Source organism: Rhagoletis zephyria, unplaced genomic scaffold (assembly GCF_001687245.7).
Source record: "Rhagoletis zephyria isolate East Lansing unplaced genomic scaffold, Rhagoletis_zephyria_1.1 Rzeph_scaffold_03086, whole genome shotgun sequence".
Lineage (NCBI taxonomy): Eukaryota > Metazoa > Arthropoda > Insecta > Diptera > Tephritidae > Rhagoletis > Rhagoletis zephyria.
The window spans coordinates 42,105-63,087 of record NW_016160170.1 but is presented as its reverse complement, the minus strand read 5'-3'; the positions used below and the strand labels follow the sequence as shown (position 1 = coordinate 63,087).

The window sequence follows — 20,983 nt, the reverse complement described above, 5'->3', positions numbered from 1 at the left end:
TAAATAAATAAATAAATAAACAAATATGTACATACACTGGCGATCAAAACTGAGAGAATGGTGATTTTTTCAAATATCTACAATGTTTTTAAAGTTAATTGTTTTGATATTTTTTTATAAAAATAATTTCCATGCTTTAAACAAAACCATATACATACATACATTAATCAAACTTGCAAACTTAATACAAATTTTAGAAGAATGCAACAAATTTCAATCAAAATTTTGAACTTAAACAAAATTTTGAACTTATAAAAACTGGCGTTGATTTTTTGAATTTTTTTTTTGCAAACGTTGTTGCGCATTTGCTTCAAATTCATCTTTGTATGGAAAAAAACATCAGCATAAAAGTATCAAAGCCATGTAACTGCATATCCAAGAATTAAGATTAAAAATTCCCAACATTTTTTTGGGAAATTTGTTGAATTTTTCTAGAGTTTGTATGTTTGAAAGTTTGAATTAATTTTATGGTTTTGTCTAAAGCATGAAACATATTTTTATATAATGTAACACAAAACTTTACTTTAAAAAAAAACCTCCATGCCCTCAGTTTTGATCGCCAGTGTAACTTTGTTTTTTTTTTTCAAATGATATTAAGTTTTTATTTTCGAACGGTTTTGTTGTTCCATAAACGAATAAATCAATTTTTTGTTGAATGCATTTCGTTTTATTCGAACGAAACGAATTCATTTCTGCGAAGCCCAACTTCGCTCTGGCTATTGCAGCAGACTAAACTCATACCTGAGCAGAATTAATGAGGATGTACCCAACCAATGCCCGGCATGTGGAGAGTTCCCACATGACCTCTTCACATGCCCTGAGAACCCCACCTAGTACACAACTATGTCCTAAATAGTCACGAAAATCAGACTGGGCTGGCTTCAGTGATAGGCCGAATGCTTTATACCTTTGCAAGGCAATTGACGTTTAATGGTGCAGCCAATATCTTTATATCTTTGTCAGCATAGAAGCTCGGACAAACACTTAAGACTAGCGTACGGAACAAGAAGACGTCCTTGGTGTCAAATCAGGGATGTAATTCAGTCATTCCACGCTTTTAGCGTGCAAACCCGCTTTTATATGAGCTACTGTGGGATATGCATTGTCCTGGCGAAGGGTGGTTTTCCAACGTTGGTTTATTTTTTCCGCATTCTGCGAAGACTACAAATGGTTGTGTATCATTCAGCATTAACAGTTTTACTTTGCTTAAGTGAATTTATATACCTAAACAGAGTATTCACGATTCACGGTTCGTTGTTCGTTATGAAGAATATCGATACGTTTGCGATAAATGTCGATAACACCAAAGGTGATGTCTAATTTTCGTTTTTATTTCTTTTTCGAAACGACAACGCCAACGGGAATATATACCAGAGTATTTTATTTGATTAAATGTCAAACTATGCGATGTCCAATATAAAATCTTCTTAATGCCTAAATGCTCATCTAAAATCGTATGTTAGATGATGTCTAAGAATGACTCTGTCTCACGACATGTCACCCTATTGATACATTAAATGCTTCTTAGGGACTATCTAAGGCCACCAAAATTAATTTAGGTGCTCAATTCGTTTCCAAGAAATTCGATTTCGCTTATAGTAGAATATTTCAAAAGCACCTAAATTAATTTTCGTGGTCCTAAATAGCACCTTATTTCAAATTGTAAATACATCAAAATAAATTCTGACTTAATATTTTTACGCTTAGTTTATGTTTCTAATTTGGCAATTTACGATGTCCAGGTGCAATCGTTGTTTACTTCATGCCGTTTATGAAAGTTTTGCAAACATTCATTATTATGTATTAGCATTTTCTCGTTAGGCAAATTTGGTTTTCGCATTACTAAAATACAAAATCTTTTCTTATTTCCAGGAAACGTATCCATCCTCGCCACCCGTTTGGTTTGCAGAGAGTGAAGAGACAAGCGTAACAAATGCCGTACAAATACTCAGCAATACGAATGGACGTGATAATCATGTTATAAATCAGGTGAGTGAACTTAGTAGCAAATTCACACAGACCACCAGTAGCGCCTACTTACACGTCATGGCCATAGTGACAGCACCAACCGTACACCGTTCACAGAAACGTTAACCCATTTAAACACACACGTAGCCACATGCATACCTACATACTTTTAGTACAAGTGCACGAAATAGAGCAAAAATATAAAAATTTATTAAAAAGCAAAGCCCCAGCGGTAGCAGCTGTGCTGGGTGTCGACAATGCAACAACAACAGCAACACTCCGATAGCGTTGGTGTTTTATTTTTATTTCGTTCGATGGCTCCGTTGGCTTGTTTGTTTATTTGTTTGTTTTATCAGTTTTGGTTTATAATGCAGTTATGCACTTGTTGTTTACACATGCTTGTTTGTTGGTTTGTTTGTTCGTTCATAGGTTGGCATATTGTTACGTGAACTGTGCCGCCTGCACAATGTCCCACTGCCACCCGATATCGATAACCTCACCATACCGTTTCAATTGCCACCTCCAAGTGCGTCACCATTGCATCAACAGCCCGCAGCGCAGCACCAAATCGAGGACATCGATTCTGACCAAGATGAGGTGGAGGATCTGATTTGCGAGAGCGAGCAAGAGAGTGAGGGTGACGAAGATCTGCCATTGGAAATGGATGACGGACGCAGCGCGAATAAAGTTGAGGTAACTACAAAGATAGCTAAATTTAGTTTTAGTTTATGTATGTACATTAGCGTGGGCCGAAAATCTGATTTTTTCGAATTTTGATTGGTAATAGCAGAAATGCGATTAATAATGCTCTATAAACAATCTGTGTGAAAGATGACAAGTTTTGGTCAATATCTTAGGCCCGACCAAGTTCATCAAAGTTCAAGTGCTAAAAAAAATGATTCTTAGCTTACTTCCATTCTCTACAAAAAAGGCCCATATACGAAATTTTGTAGGACTAATACTTTCGAAAATACTGCAATTTTAGTAAAAAAAGTTAACTAATTAATGTAGTTATTAATTTTTAATTTTTTTGGGCACCTTGAACTTTGATGGACTTGGGCGAGCCTAAGAAATGTATTTACCAAAAATTATCATATTTCATACAGATTGTTTTTATAGCATATTGAACCAAATCTTTGCTATTACCAATGGAAATTCTAAAAAAGCATATTTTCGGCCCACGGTTATGTACATATGTATGTAAATACAAATGTGTGCATTTCGCTATTTGAAATAATTGTGTGTTGGTTTTTATTTCACAGAAGGATGAAATGGAAGTTGAACACCTGGCCACATTAGAAAGACTGCGACAAAGTCAAAGACAAGACTATTTAAAGGTGAGTGAGGTAGATGCAACACAATTTGTGTTCTATTTTTAAATCGAAGCGATGAGGTGCCCTAAAAAGAGGTATATTGAGAACTGCAATTCTAATACAGTATTAATGGAGTGCCAATAATTTTTGAAATCATGTGCTCTCATTATGTAGTGCCATTTGGAAGCTTAAACTGAAGAGAGCGGAATCTAATCTTTTATGTATGGTATAATTAACGCGTTCTCATTTTCAGGATGTACAGTTGCGATCAAAAATGGATGAATGGTGTTTCGTATTTATTTAATATTTACAATGTTTTTGATATTTTGTTTATAAAAATATGGTTCATGCTTTAACAAAAATCATATAAATAACACTTTCAAACTTTATACAGAATTTAGAAAAATCCCATAAATTTTTATCTAAATTTCGGGCTCTTTAAACAGAATTTTTGTAAATCTTTTGGGTATACAGTTATAAGCATTGATTGATTTGCTTACGGCTTTTACCGTTTTTTCATACAAAAAGCGAACTTTAGGAAAACTGACGTTGAGTTTTTTATTTTTTTTCGCAAAAGATCTTGCGCATATTCTTCCTCAAAAAATTCATGTTTATGTGGAAAAAAGTTCAAAACGACTTCAGCAAAAAAAGAAAAGAAAATTATTAAAAATCAACGCTTGTTTTTAGCCGACGAAAACTTAAAAAATTCTGGGTAAAAAGCTCGAAATTATGGCGTATTCGTTTTCACCGAAAAATGTTAACCTTCTCATTGCCCTCTAAGCACAACAAAAACGCCATTAGACAAAAATTTGTGGATTTTTTTCTAAATTCTGTATAAAGTTTGAAAGTGTGATTTATATAATTTTTGGAAAAGCATGAACCCATATCTGTGTTCGTATGAAATAGGAGCTTATGTCGAGAAGCTTGCTTTAGTATAATGCGGCATTCCCTTTATACTTTAAACCACAAGGAATTTTTTGATGAGACTTAATAAGAATATTGACTTGCCAGTATCGGAACAATTTCTTGCACATTTATTTGCCCAAAGTTCTTCAACGGCTCGGCGCCAGTGAGTCATTCGCAATCGTATGCTGCGAATGCGGCATTATACTAAAGCCAGCCATTCGACATAAGCTACAATTCCATATGAACACAGATATTTTTGTAAAAAATATCAAACAAATTATAACTTGAAAAACATTATAAATATTAAATACGAAACACCATTCATCCACCTTTGACCGCCACTGTATGTGCAATGATTAATTTTAATATTCAGCTGAATATAGACACACGGCAAAAAGTATTGGCACAGAGAATTTTTCACAATATATGCAACAATTCAATTAAAAAAAGCATAAAAGTATGGTTTCTAGACTTTGTGCAAAACTCAGGAAAAATCCAATTAATTTTCATGAAATTATTCAACTATTTATTCCAGATTTTTTAGATTTTTTTCGGGTATGCAGTTTTGTAGCCCGTTAAATTTTAGTACAATAAAGTACAAGTATGAGTACCTAGGAATGATTTTTTTGATTTTTTCACGCATTTGTTTCCATGCAAAACAAAAATCGAAAAATACTTTGAATGGCAAAACTGCGAAACACCTTCAACAAAAAAATTCTCAAAAATCAAGACTTCTTTGGCAAAATGTGCGGTCTTTCACCAAAGGGAATCCTCTGGATTTATACCTCTATGATCAGCCCTGCAGGCTCTCAATCAATAGCGTGGGAGGTCTGCTTGCTAAACTTCAAAGAACTATTGCCATGTGCTGTACGGTAGCTTTCTCTACAACACCTAGCGCTGCTCTTGATGCACTGCGGCACTGCGGCACTTACCGTCACTTTGTGCCTTCATACGTGCGGAAGCCTTAAAGGTCACCTGCAGGCTATAAAGAAACGGATGTTGGTATAACACTGAGTGGGGTGAGGCGGACATTTCTGGCGGCAAAGATCTGAGCACTTGTGTCTTTTCAATGCCACAGGATAGTACGCCACCATTACCTTTGTTGAAGGGATTCTATAATGTTGAGTTCCCTGAGGCTGAATGCTGGGTTAATACCAGCACTGAGCTCGGACTCACACGTTGTCGAATCTTCACTGATGGCTCCAAAACTGACTCTGGGTCAGGCTCTCGGGTCTTCATCGAAGTTAGCGGGAATAAGCTTCACTTTTCTCTTGGGGAGTAGAAATAATAATTTGTAAATAGATACGAGGTACATTAGCCGTAGATTGAGCAGGGTGTCATTAAAGTTCGCGTAATCTCGCTGACACTTTAATTTCTACAAAGTTCCTCCGCTTTCAACTAATATTTGTGTGTTGGCTTGGCAAGATAGGGCAGCCATTACGATAAACACAGCGAGAGCACATACGTTTGTTAAACCGACCATTCTTAGAACTTTATAAAGAAATTGCGGCTAGATTAGAGGATGTGTCCTGCGACATTAGGTCTATTGTGCTTTCAGCCCTAGTGCTCTGATGAATCCCAGAAGTTTCCGGGGCGGTAGAGAGTAAATATGAGTTAACTCTGGCCACATCCTTCCCAGGTGTATTAGCCTTCTCGCATTCTATGGGCAGAGGCAGTGGGGGTTCTGGTGGCATATGGCAGTACCGACACAACTCGTCTGCACTAATCCCCAGCGTATCCCTGTTACAAATCTAAGGTTCGTCTTTTGAAAGGCTATTAGTTCCCAAGATCTTTTGTTCTAATTCTAATTGTTAATTTTCCTTACAATTAAAATTTGCCCAACGCTGATTCAAATTAGGTGGTAAATCGGTAACTCTAAGTTATTCACCAATAAATATAAAACAAAGCGGAGAATATATCATTGATTGACCATTGATGCTTATATATTCATGGTCCTCCTTGTCTAATCCTTCTTCTTCTTATTTAGCGCTGTAACCGCCTAAGTGATTTTGGCCGAGTTCAACAAAGCACGGCAGTCGTTTTTCTTCTGTGCAAACTCATGCCAAGTGAAGCCAAGTTCTTCTCCACCTGGTCTTTCCATGGCAGTAGGGGCCTCCCTCTTCCTCTGCTACTAGCCGCAACTACCAGCGGGTTCCGAGCTGGAGCGTCGGTGTCCAAGCCAGCAGAGCCGCTGTATTTTAATTCGCTGCACTATGTCCATGTCGTTGTAAAGCTCATACACCTCATCATTCCATCGTCTGCGGTACTCGCCGTCGCCAACGCGTAAATGGCCATAAATCTTCCTCAAAATCTTTCTCTCGAATACTCCAAGAGCCGCCTCATCGGTGGTTTTCGTTCGTCGAGAGAGGACTTTAGTCCTGAATTGCCTACTCGGTCCAAAGTAACACTTGTTGGCAAGAGTGATTCTGCTTTGGATTTCCATGCTGACATTATTATCGGTGTTAATGCTGGTTCCCAAGTAAACGCCGCGAATGTGCTGTTTGATGACAGGCGATACTTCGTCTTGTCCTCTTTTACTACCACACCCATTCACTTTGTCCTTCCTTCCTTGTCCAACTTGTTCTGACTTCGCAGTTTTTGTTACCGATGCACATAGGGGTATCTAGCCGATTTATGCGGCCAAAATTATTTTTATGAATATTTCAACTCGAAATGTTTAGAAAAGACGTGCTTTGACATATAGAATTGTAAATGTTTAAAATCAAGTATATATAGCTTAAGACATTAACAGAGTTGCCACCCGTTAGAAAATTATGTTCAATTAGTTAAATGAATTGCTGAAATATGGGTATCAATGGAAATGGGTTTGAAAAGGCTTTATCTCTAAGCAACCTCCCAGGGTTTAAAAAATCAAATTCAACTTTAAATTAAGGAATTAAATAATTCAAATATGTATCACAGTATAGGTAAGAAATGAGTGTATTCGAGGTGCAATTAATGCGGCAGTGTTACTTTTTATGAAAGAGTATCACGTTCTACGCGAAAATTTGGGTGACTCTGCCTACATCAAGCGTTCCAGGAACAAAATTTTGATAATTAGTTACTCATTATTGGGAAAAGCAACAGCAAAATTTTTACTGCGCAATTTCTGCAGCAGTTTAGAAAATTTTCAGTTGAGCATCAGCAACATGTCATCAGGAAAGCAACAAGTCTGCAATATTGCGGGAATTATTACATAGCTCGAACGCACCCAATGTAATAAAACTACATTTTTGTAATAATAACAGTCTTATTTATTGTTAAGAGAATTTTGTAAGTATTAACGTGGAGTATATTAGCGTCCACAATTACTGAAATATCGGAGTTTTCGTATTTTCAACGCATTGCCTTGCCATACCAAAGTTATTAAGTGCACCGAGTTTGGTACAAATTGATAAATCGGTTACCGAGATATACATTTGTGGTCAAAAGTGCGCGGCGCCACGCCACGAGGTTATTCCAAGAATCGATTTTGAGTGAATTAGCCTCTGTAGGTATTGATTCTGTGAAGTGAGCGTGGTTATCGCCAAGAATCAATCAATCATCAAGAATTTTTAGCAGTTATGTTAGATATAGCCTAAGCAAGGCTCATACCGAGTTTGGTACGGATTAGTGAAGCGGATACTGAGATACAGCATTTCATCATAAGTGGGCGGGGCCACTCCCACTTCCTAAAAATTTAATAATAATCCTATTTTGTTCCAAAATTTTACTTAACATACCAATTTTTAGCAATTTGGATACAATATTTACTAAAATATCGTAGACTTATCTAAATTGACATTTATCTAAATTTAAACTCTTGTATACCCAAAACTATTTCTTTGATCATCACTTGTATAAAACCAATGTAAAGGAAAACAAATGTTTATTCCGAAATATATAACACAGTTGGGTTCGCCTTACATTCCCGCAGATTTGCAGCGGCCTCAAATTCATCTAAAAAGTTTAATTTTAGTGTTAAAATAGATCTAAAGTAGTGTTACTATATAGTAGTTGCATTTTTAGATTTTTTCTTAATACATTTTCTAAGTAAAGAAATACCACTTATCTGCCATTTTCTGCGGGCAATGTTTTGACACTGTATTAGCCAAATTTCTAAACATTCAATTGAACAAAGAATAATAACGCGATCTCTCCCGGGGATGCAAGAAATTCCTTAATATTTACAAAAATTAACAAAAAAGACTCGTTGAAACCCGCCATTTTCGTTAACTTTAAATTAAACTTTTGCATAATAAAATGATTAAAAAATATTTACGCTTAAATGCACTATTACCTTCTGTATGCGGATCCATCACTACATTTTAAGAATACAATGAAAAAATGAAAATATTAACTTAAAACCGTCACGATCTTTCTGGAGAGCGAACATTTTTTTATAAGCAGCGTTAGAATATTCTGTTTCGGGTCAACGGTGAGCGTTCGCTGTGCAAGTTAGAAAAGTGAGGGGCTGAGAAATATTACTTGGAATGTTCTCTATCGAATGTGACCAATTTTTTAAGTTTCCTTCAACATTTTGTCAAATTGGTTTTTGGCCGCCTAAATCGTTCAAATACCCCTATGTGCGATGATGTCGATGTCATTGGCATAGGCCAGCAGTTGCACGCTCTTGTAGTAAATTGTTCCTGAGAGGTTCAGTTCTGCAGCTCTTATTATCTTCTCCAACATCAGATTAAAGAAGTCACATGAAAGGGAGTCGCCCTGTCTGAAACCCCGTTTTGTGGCGAACGGCTCGGAGAGGTCTTTTCCAATTCTGACGGAGCTGGTGGTATTGCTCAACGTCATTTTACACAGCCGTATGAGTTTTGAGGGGATGCCAAATTCAGACATAGCGGCGTATAGGCAACTGCTTTTAGTGCTGTCAAAGGCGGCTTTTAAGTCGACAAATAGGTGGTGAGTGTCGATCTTTTTCTCGCGGGTCTTTTCCAAGATTTGGCGTATTGTGAATACCTGGTCTATGGTGGATTTGCCAGGTCTAAAGCCACACTGATAAGGCCCAATCAGTTCATTTACGGCAGGCTTTAGTCTTTCACACAATACCCTCGATAAGACCTTGTAACTTATGCGGTTGGTGGATTATGCATTTGAATATTGAACCTATACATACTAGTCTTTTCACACCTTTTGCGAAGTACACTAGGCTGGACTTTTTAATTTGATCATATGCATGCATGCATACATGGATTCCCTTCAAGACCAATGATTTGATGGTATTCATGGGAAAGTTTATGTAGGTACTTTTACATATTTTACACTTTTAACATAAATGTGTATGTACATATTTTAAGGCACACTTCTTAAAAATTTTTTTTTAAGTTAATATGAATGGATAAAAGAGAGATCTTCTTTGAATTCAGTACTAAAACTTGACATTTTAATGGCATTTCAAGTGCTTATCAAAACTTTACGACACGCACATATTAAAAATATTGGCCATTTATCTTAAAATTATTTAATTTTAATTATGCAGTTTATACTTTAACAAACCCCGTATAAATCCATGGTTCAATCTTTGCGCAATATTAAAAAATATCAAAAAAATTTCGTAAAGCTTTTTAATTAGATTTCCTAGAAATACGTATTTTGAGCATGCAGTTTTGTAGCCCGATCAATTTAAATAAAGTGCAAGCTTAAAATACATTGCTGCGTTGATTTTTAATTTTTGTCTTTTTTTTTGATGAACGTGTTGCTCATTTTCTTCATTCAAAAAAATCTTACTTACAACATACTTAGATAATATGCAAGAAAATGACCGACGTCGTCAAAAATATGCCACACATCAACGGTAAATCCCAGCTACTTTAGCTAAAAAATTGCAAAATATTAAAAGTTAAAATTGAAATAGAAAGCTCGAAATTTTTACGAAAGTCTGTCGATTTTTTTAATGTTGTTCAAAGAATTAAACGTATTTTCATACCGTTTATGTTAAGAAATAAACTATACAGAATTAAAATTAAAAAATAATAAATAAATAGTCAAATGTAGTCAATATGTGAGTGTCTTAAAGTTATGATATTAAGGAACATCTCTTTCTTAATTAACGATGACACTTTTTCTGTATGAAACTAATTTCGATATTTTGTTTTAATAAGGTTTAGTACCGAAAATATTCCTCCAGAGCTTGCCCAGGAATGTGATATAATGGTTCGTTCAAAACCTTTTTTCAAAACTTACATATTATTATTATTATTATTATTATTACAAAGGCAAAAAAAATGGTTTAGTAATTTAATTTTTTAAATTTAAATAAAGCATGAATACCCGATGGAATAAACGAGTAGATTAAAAATATATAACGGTAAAAATGGTACATACATATATGAAAGAATGCACATAGACGACGCATCTAGCCAGTGTGTGGCACAACTTTAAGTTATCGATGCAAATTTTTTTTTCATCCCTCATACCTCTCTTCCGTCGGGGCACGGGCGTAAATGAGCGAGATGTTGAAGAATCTCGCTTTGATGCGGCTTGTGGCTAGACGCTCGTTCACCGGGGTGAACGACAGTACCCGGGTTTTACCCGACCAAGGGCTGTTGTTTCGGCTATCTAACGCCTTTTAGGTCGGCAAAGTATCTCAGAAGTTGTTCGCCCATAGGGCAACATTTGCTACATATGTGTATGGCAGAGACGACTACGCCACAACTCCACCTCAGTCAAGTGGAATGTTAGCGACGGGTTGGGTCACCTCAGAGTCTGCTCTGGACTACGGACCCATCGGCAGTGGACCAAATTCTTTGTGGCCCCCTGCTGCTCAAACAGAGCAGCCTTAACGGCTAACCCCAGTCCACCTGAGCAGCTCAATACAAACCACAGCAACACAACACAACAACACAATAGACCACACCACAACCACGACACACCACACAACAGACACAACTGCACCACCACACACGCCGCCGCTAACAACTCCTAGTTCCTTCTACAATCTGCACGATATGTCAGACCAGGATATTCCGTAACGTGACATCAGTCAAGTGCAACACCTGCCTTGGCTGGTGCCACTTTGGGACATGTTCAGGTCTGCGCACCACGCGAGATTGGACGAGGAACTTCGAGAGCCCGTGTTGCGCAAACCCCAATTGCGACGCAATCCACTACCACCACAGGGCGGCAACCTCCATGGGAAGGCATGGTATATTGATAGCTGCGGTCCAAGAGACGAAGTTTCACAGCAATTCAATATTTTTGAATTGTGCCGCATACAACGTACACCGTCGAGATCGCGAGCGAGAAAATGGCGGTGGCTTAGCGTTTATCGCGCACCATACCGTGCAGTATCGTCTTATCGACCGGAGGGATACCACCCTAGAATGTCAGGGCATTGCTATCGGGTCAGAAATATTTAACGTTTACATACCCCCTGTCACTTGCTGCCGGGCAGGATATCACCCTGATATAGGTGCGCTCCTCAGAGGTGAAATACGTATGGTAGTATGTGACTTTAATTATAAACAGCGTATCATGGCGACCTATGCTGACTTTGGCATCAGACCATCTGCCCATAGCATGTCGATCGTTAAACCAACCGACTTTGCTTTCGCGGAACACCGGACCATATCAACTTTTCTAAAGCTGATTGGAAAGGCTTTCACGGAATTTACTGAGAGCACCTTCGCTGCGCTTCCCACACCAACCGACGTCCACTTTGGTGAACGTAAGTTCCGCAGGGTTGTCACTGCTGCTGCAGCTCGCTTCGTACCGGCAGGATGCATCACGGACCTCCGTCCAAACTTCCCTGCTGAAGCGGCTGTTCTAGCCGATGAACGTGGCAACCTTCGTCAGGCCGGTCCCGGAAATCCCCGTATCAGGGATCTCAATGCGGAGATTCGGCAGCTTGTGAACGTACATAAGCGGAAAAAGTAGGAAGAGCATCTGAAGAATTGTAACTTGACCTCTGGTTTGAGTAAGCTTTAGTCAACCGGACCCGGAGCGACGCGCGAACTATTTTAGCCGGCAGTTCATACTGCATCCTCCGGCGGACAATACCAAGCGTCGAGTTACTAGAAGGCTTGCTTTCACTAGCGGTCAAGTTCAGGTGGCCATCGGGAAGGCGAAAGCCTCCAAAGCCATGGGTCCCGACGGAATATGCATGTTGATGCTGAAAAATTTGGGTCCTGCGGGAGTAGCGTACTTAACGGAGGTCCTTAATATGTCAATGGCCGCTCTCATCATCCCAGACATATGGAAGATGGGGAGAGTGGTCCCACTGCTCAAACCGGGGAAACCAGCCAACAAGGAGAATCTTATCGCCCGAAGACACTAGAGGCCTTGCTGCTCCTGTATTTCACGAACCACCTGACCCCAGCGAAACAGCAGCATGGTTTCCGTAAATAGCACAGTACAACAGCAACACTTAACGCCATAAACACACAGATAACACGAGGCCTTAACCGCAACCGTCCCTGTGAGAGAATTATTCTAGTAGCGTTGGACCTGTCAAAGGCGTTTGACACCGTCAGACACTCCACGCTACTAGAAGACATAGAGGCCTCCTCTCCCCCACAGAGGCTCAAACGGTGGTCGGCGAATTATCTGAGTGGTCGACACTCGTCAGTACTGTTTAGAGACAAATCGAGCAAACTCAGAAAAATAAGACAGGGGTTCCACACGCTGGTGTCCTTTCCCCACTACTGTTTAACTTTTACATTTCAAAGCTCCCTCAACCACCAGAGGGAATCGCGATTGTCTCTTACGCCGACAATTGCACGATCATGGCGTCTGGGAATGGAATAGATGACTTGTGTTAGAAAGTAAACGGGTATCTCTCCGAGCTTTCTCGCTTCTTCACTGCAAGGAGCCTAACCCGCTCCCCTACAAAATCCTCTGCGACCTTGTTCACTACCTGGACGAAGGATTCACGTCGTTGATACACCAATTCCGACGGTGAATAGCCCCAAAACACTCGGAGTAACCTTCGACAGTCTGCTCTCCTTCTTTGCGCACGCAAGCGCTATTGTCAACAAAGTACAGAGCCGCAACAAGGTCCTCAAGTCCCTAGCCGACTGAACTTAGGGCAAAGACAAAGAAACGTTGCCTGCAACATACAAGGCAATAGGCCGGCCGGTTTTAAACTACGCAGCACCAGTGTGGTCGCCGGGTACTAGTAGAACGCAGTGGTTGAAGCTGCAGACTACACAAAACACCGCACTACGGACAGCGACTGGATGCCTCCTGATGTCGCCAGAACACCACCTGCACTACGAGTCGAAAATGCTCCCAGTCAAGGAGCATAACACAATGCTCTGCAAGCAGTTTCTTATTGGGAGCCATAGACGTGGTAACCCAAGTAGACAACTGCTTGCAGAAGAGCCCTCGCCCAGCAGGTTATGAGGCATCTCTACGAACTGACGAACGAAGTCCAGAGGTTATTAAACAACCTCTAGACCCGTCAGCTTATCGACAGGCTCTGAGCCGCATTCACACGGAGTCAGTCTCGAGTTATGTAGACTCCAGACCTGTGAATGCCGTTCTAGGCGCACAACCACCGGACATTGACGAGACGGATCTTCATCTGCCTCGAGAGACTAGAACCACAATAGCCCAACTTCGCTCTGGCTAGTGCAGCAGGTTAAACTCATACCTGAGCAGATAAGACGCAGATGTGCCAAATGATTGTGCGGCATGCGGAGAGACACCCGATGACTCGAAACATCTCTTCGTATGCTCGTAAAACCCGACAACCCTAACGCCTTTGTCCCTGTGAACCGACCCTTTGAGGCTGCACGCTTCTTAGGGCTTCCGTTAGTGGAGCTTGACGACAACGACTGAGATATTAAGTGTTCTGGGCGGAGCTGTTGTAGCCGCTACAACAACAACAACAACAACAGTGTTCGGCAAAGGAGTCTCCCACCACAAATCCAACACCGAATTTGGGCTCCTTTACATGGAAGCTGTAGTAGACGTCGCAAGGCCTCAGACATTGCTTGCCTTGCCCCGTCCAAAGCATTTCTTAGATGGCGGTGATATCAGCTTTTGTCCTTACGAAGACATCAGCCAGCCGGGCAGAGGCACCTTTCCCATTAAGGGTCGTGGTCCTTTAAAGCAGGGGTACTCATCCAGTCGATTGGCTCAGTTGGCTCACAACATCACTGTCGCTCACTTTGGCGCAGTTGCAAAAACCACAGTAAAACAAACGAACAAAAGTTGACTCAGTAAAAACTAACAGGACACAAATCGATCGACATTTACTCACAGCTGCCTCGAGTTGGCTTGCATTTGCTCAGTTGTATGCTTGTATCATTGATTTGTTAGAGGGGTTTTTGCAATTCCCAGAACCATGCTGTTTTAATTGATATTGACGTTGTTGTCGTTTGGCTCAGTAACTTAAATTTGTTGAGCACCTCTGCTTTAAACGTTTGCCGTGGCCGTCATCAGAAGGAAAGGCTTTGTTTTTGTTCTTCACTTCAAGGAGTTTTTACGTGGCGGGTGGCAAAACCAGCGAACAAACCAATGGTGGGACTGGGGTGGTTTCGCAACAGAATACGCTTTTATATAGCGAGCCGCTTCTTCCAAGACAGACATCCGGTGAACAGACGCTGCAGACTTCTGTGAGCCCTTAAACTGAATAAGTCGGAGTGGCCACGCCGAAGCTCCCTCTCTTTCTGCTGTGACCCAAGGCTCCACTCGGAATGGTTACCGCATCTCGCACATGGGTTGCTCAGAGTGCGCGAACGAGGGCGCAAGAGTTGTCTTAATCCTTACTAAGCCTTTATTAAGCAGTCGCTGTGGTGTACTGGTTAGAAAGCGTACGCTAAAAATCGGAGGAGAAGCTCAGCCCAACGATAGATAACATATCGTCGCCTGGGCAAAAGATTGTCGTAAGCGCCATTTTGACGATTTTTAGTTCTAGATGCAGTTATATATTTTGAAATAAGGTCTTTCGATTGATGTTACAGTTTTTAGATATCTCCTTTAGTTTCCGAGATATTAAAAATCCTTCATAAACTCAAAACTAATTAACAATAAACATTAAAAATTAAATAATTTTTGTGAACTAGTCACATTTTCAGAGACTGGAGAAAATCTATCTTCGCCTTTTTGAGAAATTGTATTGCAAACTTCAATCGCGATTTCCCGCAACCTATCGAAATTAACATACGACAATCTTTTACCCAGGCGACGATATTGTGTAAACACGAAGCTATTATTATTACTAGACCAGGATAGGAGATATGCCGGTATTCAGTAGTAAGGGTTTTTTTTAGTTTTGAATTGTGTCCTTGTTGCAGAGGACCATGGATATGTAAATAAACGACATTAAAAAATATAAAAAACATACGCAATGACTTTTTACTCCACTCAGAAAGGTTATTGAATACCTACAGGCTCGATGTTATGAAGTTCATTGTTATCATATTATGCTCATCGGTCGATCCAAGAAGCAATTTCATGATCACAGCAGTTTCATCGTTGATTTAATTTATCTTTCTACTGCTAATACCTACAGGGTTCAGTTTCCGGTTCCGTACAAGCGACCGACCGTCTCATGAAGGAGCTGCGTGACATTTACCGCTCCGATTCTTTTAAGAGTAATATGTACTCTATAGAGTTGGTAAACGATTCGATATACGAATGGAATATACGCCTGAAATCAGTCGATCCCGATAGTCCGCTACACAACGACTTGGTCATGCTCAAGGAGAAGGAGGGCAAAGATAGCATATTGCTGAATATTATTTTCAAAGAAACCTATCCATTTGAACCGCCATTCGTGCGAGTTGTGCATCCGATAATATCAGGTAGGTGTGAGAAGAGGTTTAAAGCAAATTATAAATGGATAAAAATATACTTCATTGTGTTAAATATTGAATATTATTCTGTTTTTCAGGCGGATATGTACTTGTGGGCGGTGCCATTTGTATGGAATTGTTAACAAAACAGGGCTGGAGTTCCGCTTACACAGTAGAAGCTGTAATTATGCAAATAGCTGCAACATTGGTAAAAGGCAAAGCCAGAATACAATTTGGCGCTACAAAGGTAAGTCTCTTATTTACAGTGGATGGCCATTGAGGGACAGTATTCAAATTTTTTTGAAGTAAAACTTCTTGCGCTCGGTTGAGTATAAATGCGAGCATCAATGTAACGAAAAATCGGCACAATCGTTGTGCTCTAATTCCAAACTCCAATGATACGAAAAAGCGACAGAAGGGAGGGTATGCAGAAAAATACTCATATAATATGCGGAGCTATACGGTTAATAGGAAAACGTTTCGCTTCAGTCGCGCGTGGGATCAAAACACAGCTTTAAGGGTTTAATTAGAAATGAAGCTACGAAAAACTTCGCAGGTCTTGCGATTTGTCATACTGTGAATTGAAATACCAAACATATTGGATTGAGAAAAGTTAATTTGGTAGATGGCGTTTGAAAGGGGACAAGCCATTAAACAATTTTACTACCATAAAAGAAGGAATTGTGAGATTTTTAAGGTGATGAGCTCCTAATTCTAAGTAAACTAGAATTAGTTCGATTGACTTTTTTTCCGAAAATGTCGATGCTAAAGATCGACGTATTGTTAAAAAAGACGTTTAAATAAGGAAGAAACTAAGGTGGACCAACATATTGAATGTGCCGTAACATTTCTGCTTAATCAAATATATATCGAAAACTGTTTTCAACCATTGTCATTGGGCTGAATATCAATAGAGAATCGATATTTAGGTAGTGCAACATTTAATGGATCGCTTCTAAATTAAAATGAAATCGAGCCTTCGGTCAACTGGAGAAGCCTAAAAACCTAGGCAAAGCCCAGATTGACACCAAAACCTTGAATCAACTGATGATACTAAGCCAATGGAAAGAAGTAATCAGCAGGAAAAAATGTTGTCCTCCATGACGATACTGGTAAACTTTTAAAAAGAGCTCGAGGCTTCCACCGTATATCCAAACTGACTGTATGAAATTTGACAATTTTTATGCAATTCCATTAGGTGAGGTATCAATTTATTCAAAAATAAATGTTCTTTTAGATAAATACCACACGTTTGGCAACTTTCAAAAAAATTTTTGAAATAGCGATGATTAAAGTTGAAAATATGAAAAAATGTTAACCGATGAAAACTCCCAACAAGCTAAGGGCCGGTTGTTCAATGTCTGATTAACACTAATCGGAGGTAGAAGCTCTGGTTAAGTACAACGACTGCTTTATCGATCACATGTTATATGCATGATGTCGAAAACGTCGATAATGATGTTTAACCGGCAAGTAGTGATAACCAGACATTGAACAGCGGCCCTAAGTCTACCATATATTAGGTGTATTTGCGTATCCGTCTAGCAGAAAACTCGCAACAGCAAAATTCAAATGAATTTTTATTTGTTCTCCCTCAAGGAGAGAAATGCTTTCAAAAGTACGCGAACGCAAAACCTGCAAAAACTTGCAACTTGCTCATCGAAATTTTGTTTACATGCAAAAGCATAAAACGGAAAACATGAAAATAATGTAGATTTCAAGTTTGCCTAAAGCTTTTTTTTCAATATTATTCTTTTTTTTTCCAACAGATGACTTCGATCAGCCGTTTTTATTGCTGGCAAATATTTTTCCAGTAGAAACTAGCAGCTTTTCATATAAATTAAATGTCAGTCTGATCTCTTAATTTCCCTTACTTTGCTGGATTTTTGTGTACGCGAACAGCAAAACCTAATAGTTTTGATAGTTATCAAAAATTATCAATACGCGAATGCATACATCGTTTGAGAGGTCTATAAATCCTCTCTTCAAAACTTGTTCGACTTTTGAAATCGGATGGAAAATAGTCAAACTATTAATACGTAAGTGCATCAAGTACGAAAATAACGGGTTTTTGGTGTAAAAAATGGAGGGTTCAGGAACTATACGGGTCCTGTTTCCATGATGTACTCGACCGTAGCTAAAACCCACACTAGGTTTTGTTTTGCGTGTATTTCATGACCTTTTTTGTAGCACCGCGTTATTAATGTCATCAATCGCAGAACCATGTGTGATAGCTGGAGTACAAAAACAAAAATTTACATGTACTTTGTTTTTGCTTTTGCGGCTTAAACTGTCAAAATCTGTAAGAGTGTGTGTGGAAGAGCAAACACAATATTTCAATTTGACATTCTAAGCTTTGAGGCGAAACACATTCACAAAATCAGCTGGTCTAGTAACACCATCTTATATAAATTCGCCTTGATCAGACAGGTTATAAATATAATTTGAATTTTTAACCAGAGCATACGCACTACTATCTTCTATTTATTGAACAATTCTTTCACAGTTAAGTGTGTGACCGTGTGTCGTACTGTCGAAGCAAGGCTGTAAAGTTTTACTTACGCCTTTGTTTCAATGCTTATGTAAGTAAGGTGTGTGTCTTAAGCCGTGTTCGATTCGCTGCTTGCTATGTTTGAGTTCCGGTCGCTTAACGAAAAATGTTGCATGTGAAAGCAACAACAAAGTTAGCTAGCACGGATAGACGATAGCAAGTTTGGTTGTACCTCATTGAGTTCGTTCGTTTCGCCACTTGCTAACTGATGGCGAATCGATGACGGCTTTATACGCGCTGAGTCCCAAGTCACGTTTCTTGATGTGAGACATGCTGTCCTTGTTTATATTCATTTCCCGGCCCATGATTTTCTGCTTGCGTAGCTACTTTCGATCAATTCGATTTACGGCGGCATATGGCGTTCGCACTGTGCGGCCACACCACGATTTTTCACGCTCGACAATTCGACTAGTCTCTTAGAATATCTTCACGGTACGATGCACAAAATTTCGATTGATTTTCCGTGACTGCATTACAACCCCATTTCATGATTGCAAGAAAGTTTAAACAGGAAACTTAGCATAAATGTCACTTTTCAAATAGCTGTTAACTTAAGGTGAGTATGTTCATTGATAACTGAGAATGGGTGTATTAAACTCGTGTACTAAATCATTAGCTACTATTTAGCAAGCTTTGACTCAGTCAAAACAAATCTGACAAAAATCGATCGCCAGTCTCGCATTTGCTCTGCTGTGGGTTTATATCATTTTTATCTACGCTTTAGTAATTTCTTAAAGCTAAATATCGTGTCGAGTTTTATTTTAAAGCTTGCATTTCTTTAATTCCTTGCTATTCAAAAACACTAACGAGTTTCATTTAAACTGGAACGCTCGAAAGACGCAAAAATTTGTTCAGGTTTTAGACTGTAATTACAAAATTTTGTGTGTATATTATACACCTCGGGCTGGAGGGCTTCGCCTATATCGATTTTAAAAATCCCTACTTTCTTTAACCTAGTAATTAATATGCAAATATGAGTACTGTCTTCAATGATTTTGTGGCGACCCACTGTAGTTTCTAAGTCATTTTTGAGATTTTGCTATTTTGTTTTTTGTTTTGGAATTCTAAATCCCAACTTTAGGCCTTATCACAGGGTCAGTACAGCTTGGCACGCGCACAGCAGAGCTTCAAGTCCCTGGTGCAAATACACGAGAAGAATGGTACGTCGAATATTAATTGCATACGCAACAGTAATCATCATTTTACATTTTTTTCCTTTTTTTCTCTATTAGGCTGGTTCACCCCGCCAAAGGAAGATGGCTAAGCAACGCAGTATGCCATTCGAAGATTTTTTCTCTACCCTTACATATAGCGAGTAGTTTGTCATACATAATATATAATACACGTTTTTATCACATCCTTGGTTTAACACAACTAAATATAAACATTAAATATACTTAAATTATAGTTGATATAAAACGCAAACAAATCTATCCATGTATACATAAAAAAGGCACTATGCATATAAGAAAACTAGAAAAAATGTAGGCGAACACATTAAGGTGTAAGCGAATAATCATAAAAATGTGTGAACACTTGGCAGAAAGCGCAAATATAACATATATACATACTTTTAAACATAATTTTTAAAACTACTTTATAAAATATTAAATACGTTTAGATATGGTTTATAGGATATAGTGAGCAATACCACACACGTGAGGGTGAATATAACCAACAGCCACAATATTTGTAAATGAACTGAATATTTTTTACACGTATTAAAATTTTTCGTTTGTGATTTTGTGAAAATACCAAGAGTATGCGCTTAAGATTTCAAAAACAAAAACCTTCTGTATATGCATGTTGTTTAACTAAGCTGTCATTAGTGTACTTTTGGTGTTACAATCACTGTTTGGTGAAGAAAAAATATTTTGTTAGGCACTGAAAAACAAAGAAAATAAATACATTTTGTATAATTGTTGCATTGATGGTAAAATGAAGAATTCATCAAGAATATGTGTAAATAAATACATGTATGTATAATATATTTCAATTTATTTGTTTGCATGTAGGTACAGTCGTCTGTCTATATATGCATATGTAAACATTTTTAGTTGCAATTTCCCTCACCTGGAATCGAAATCTGTCTTTTGTACTACCTTAAAACAGTTAAATCATGTGTGTATTGTTATAAAGAACGAACGTAGAATGCGAAATGTAGTTAGTTTTTAAACGACAAATGGAATAAGCAACAGATACAAAGTACTTTTGGGTCGACTTTATTTTAACAATGAATACGCCCCAAAGCTTAAATAAATGCAAAGCTTCAACTAATTTTGCTTAAAGCTAATGGCTGTAAAATCACATTATATTAATTTTTAACTCAAATATTAAGACATAATAATTTAGAAACGGTGAAGTGTGTTGGATCGATAAGTGTGTATGTAAATGAGGAAAATTTTGTAAATTTCGAAAAATTAATTTGCGCTTGACCGTATTTTTTATAAATGATGGAGAGAGAGCCATTATTCATGCTTGAAAAAAAAAGAAAATAAAGGGCAAACTCA

The 20,983-nt window shown here is 38.5% G+C and overlaps 1 protein-coding gene across 1 annotated transcript; it reads left to right on the top strand.

Annotated features, from left to right (window-relative positions):
• Window positions 1–1,821: 1,821 nt before the first annotated feature.
• On the top strand, window positions 1,822–20,227 carry LOC108368357 (ubiquitin-conjugating enzyme E2 Q2-like; the record flags this gene model as incomplete). Its single annotated transcript, XM_017623202.1, has 7 exons — window positions 1,822–1,989; window positions 2,398–2,661; window positions 3,231–3,305; window positions 15,640–15,931; window positions 16,021–16,169; window positions 19,555–19,633; window positions 19,706–20,227. Coding segments are annotated over 7 exons (1,059 nt in total), but the record flags the coding sequence as incomplete, so codon positions are not given.
• Between the last annotated feature and the right edge of the window lie 756 nt (window positions 20,228–20,983).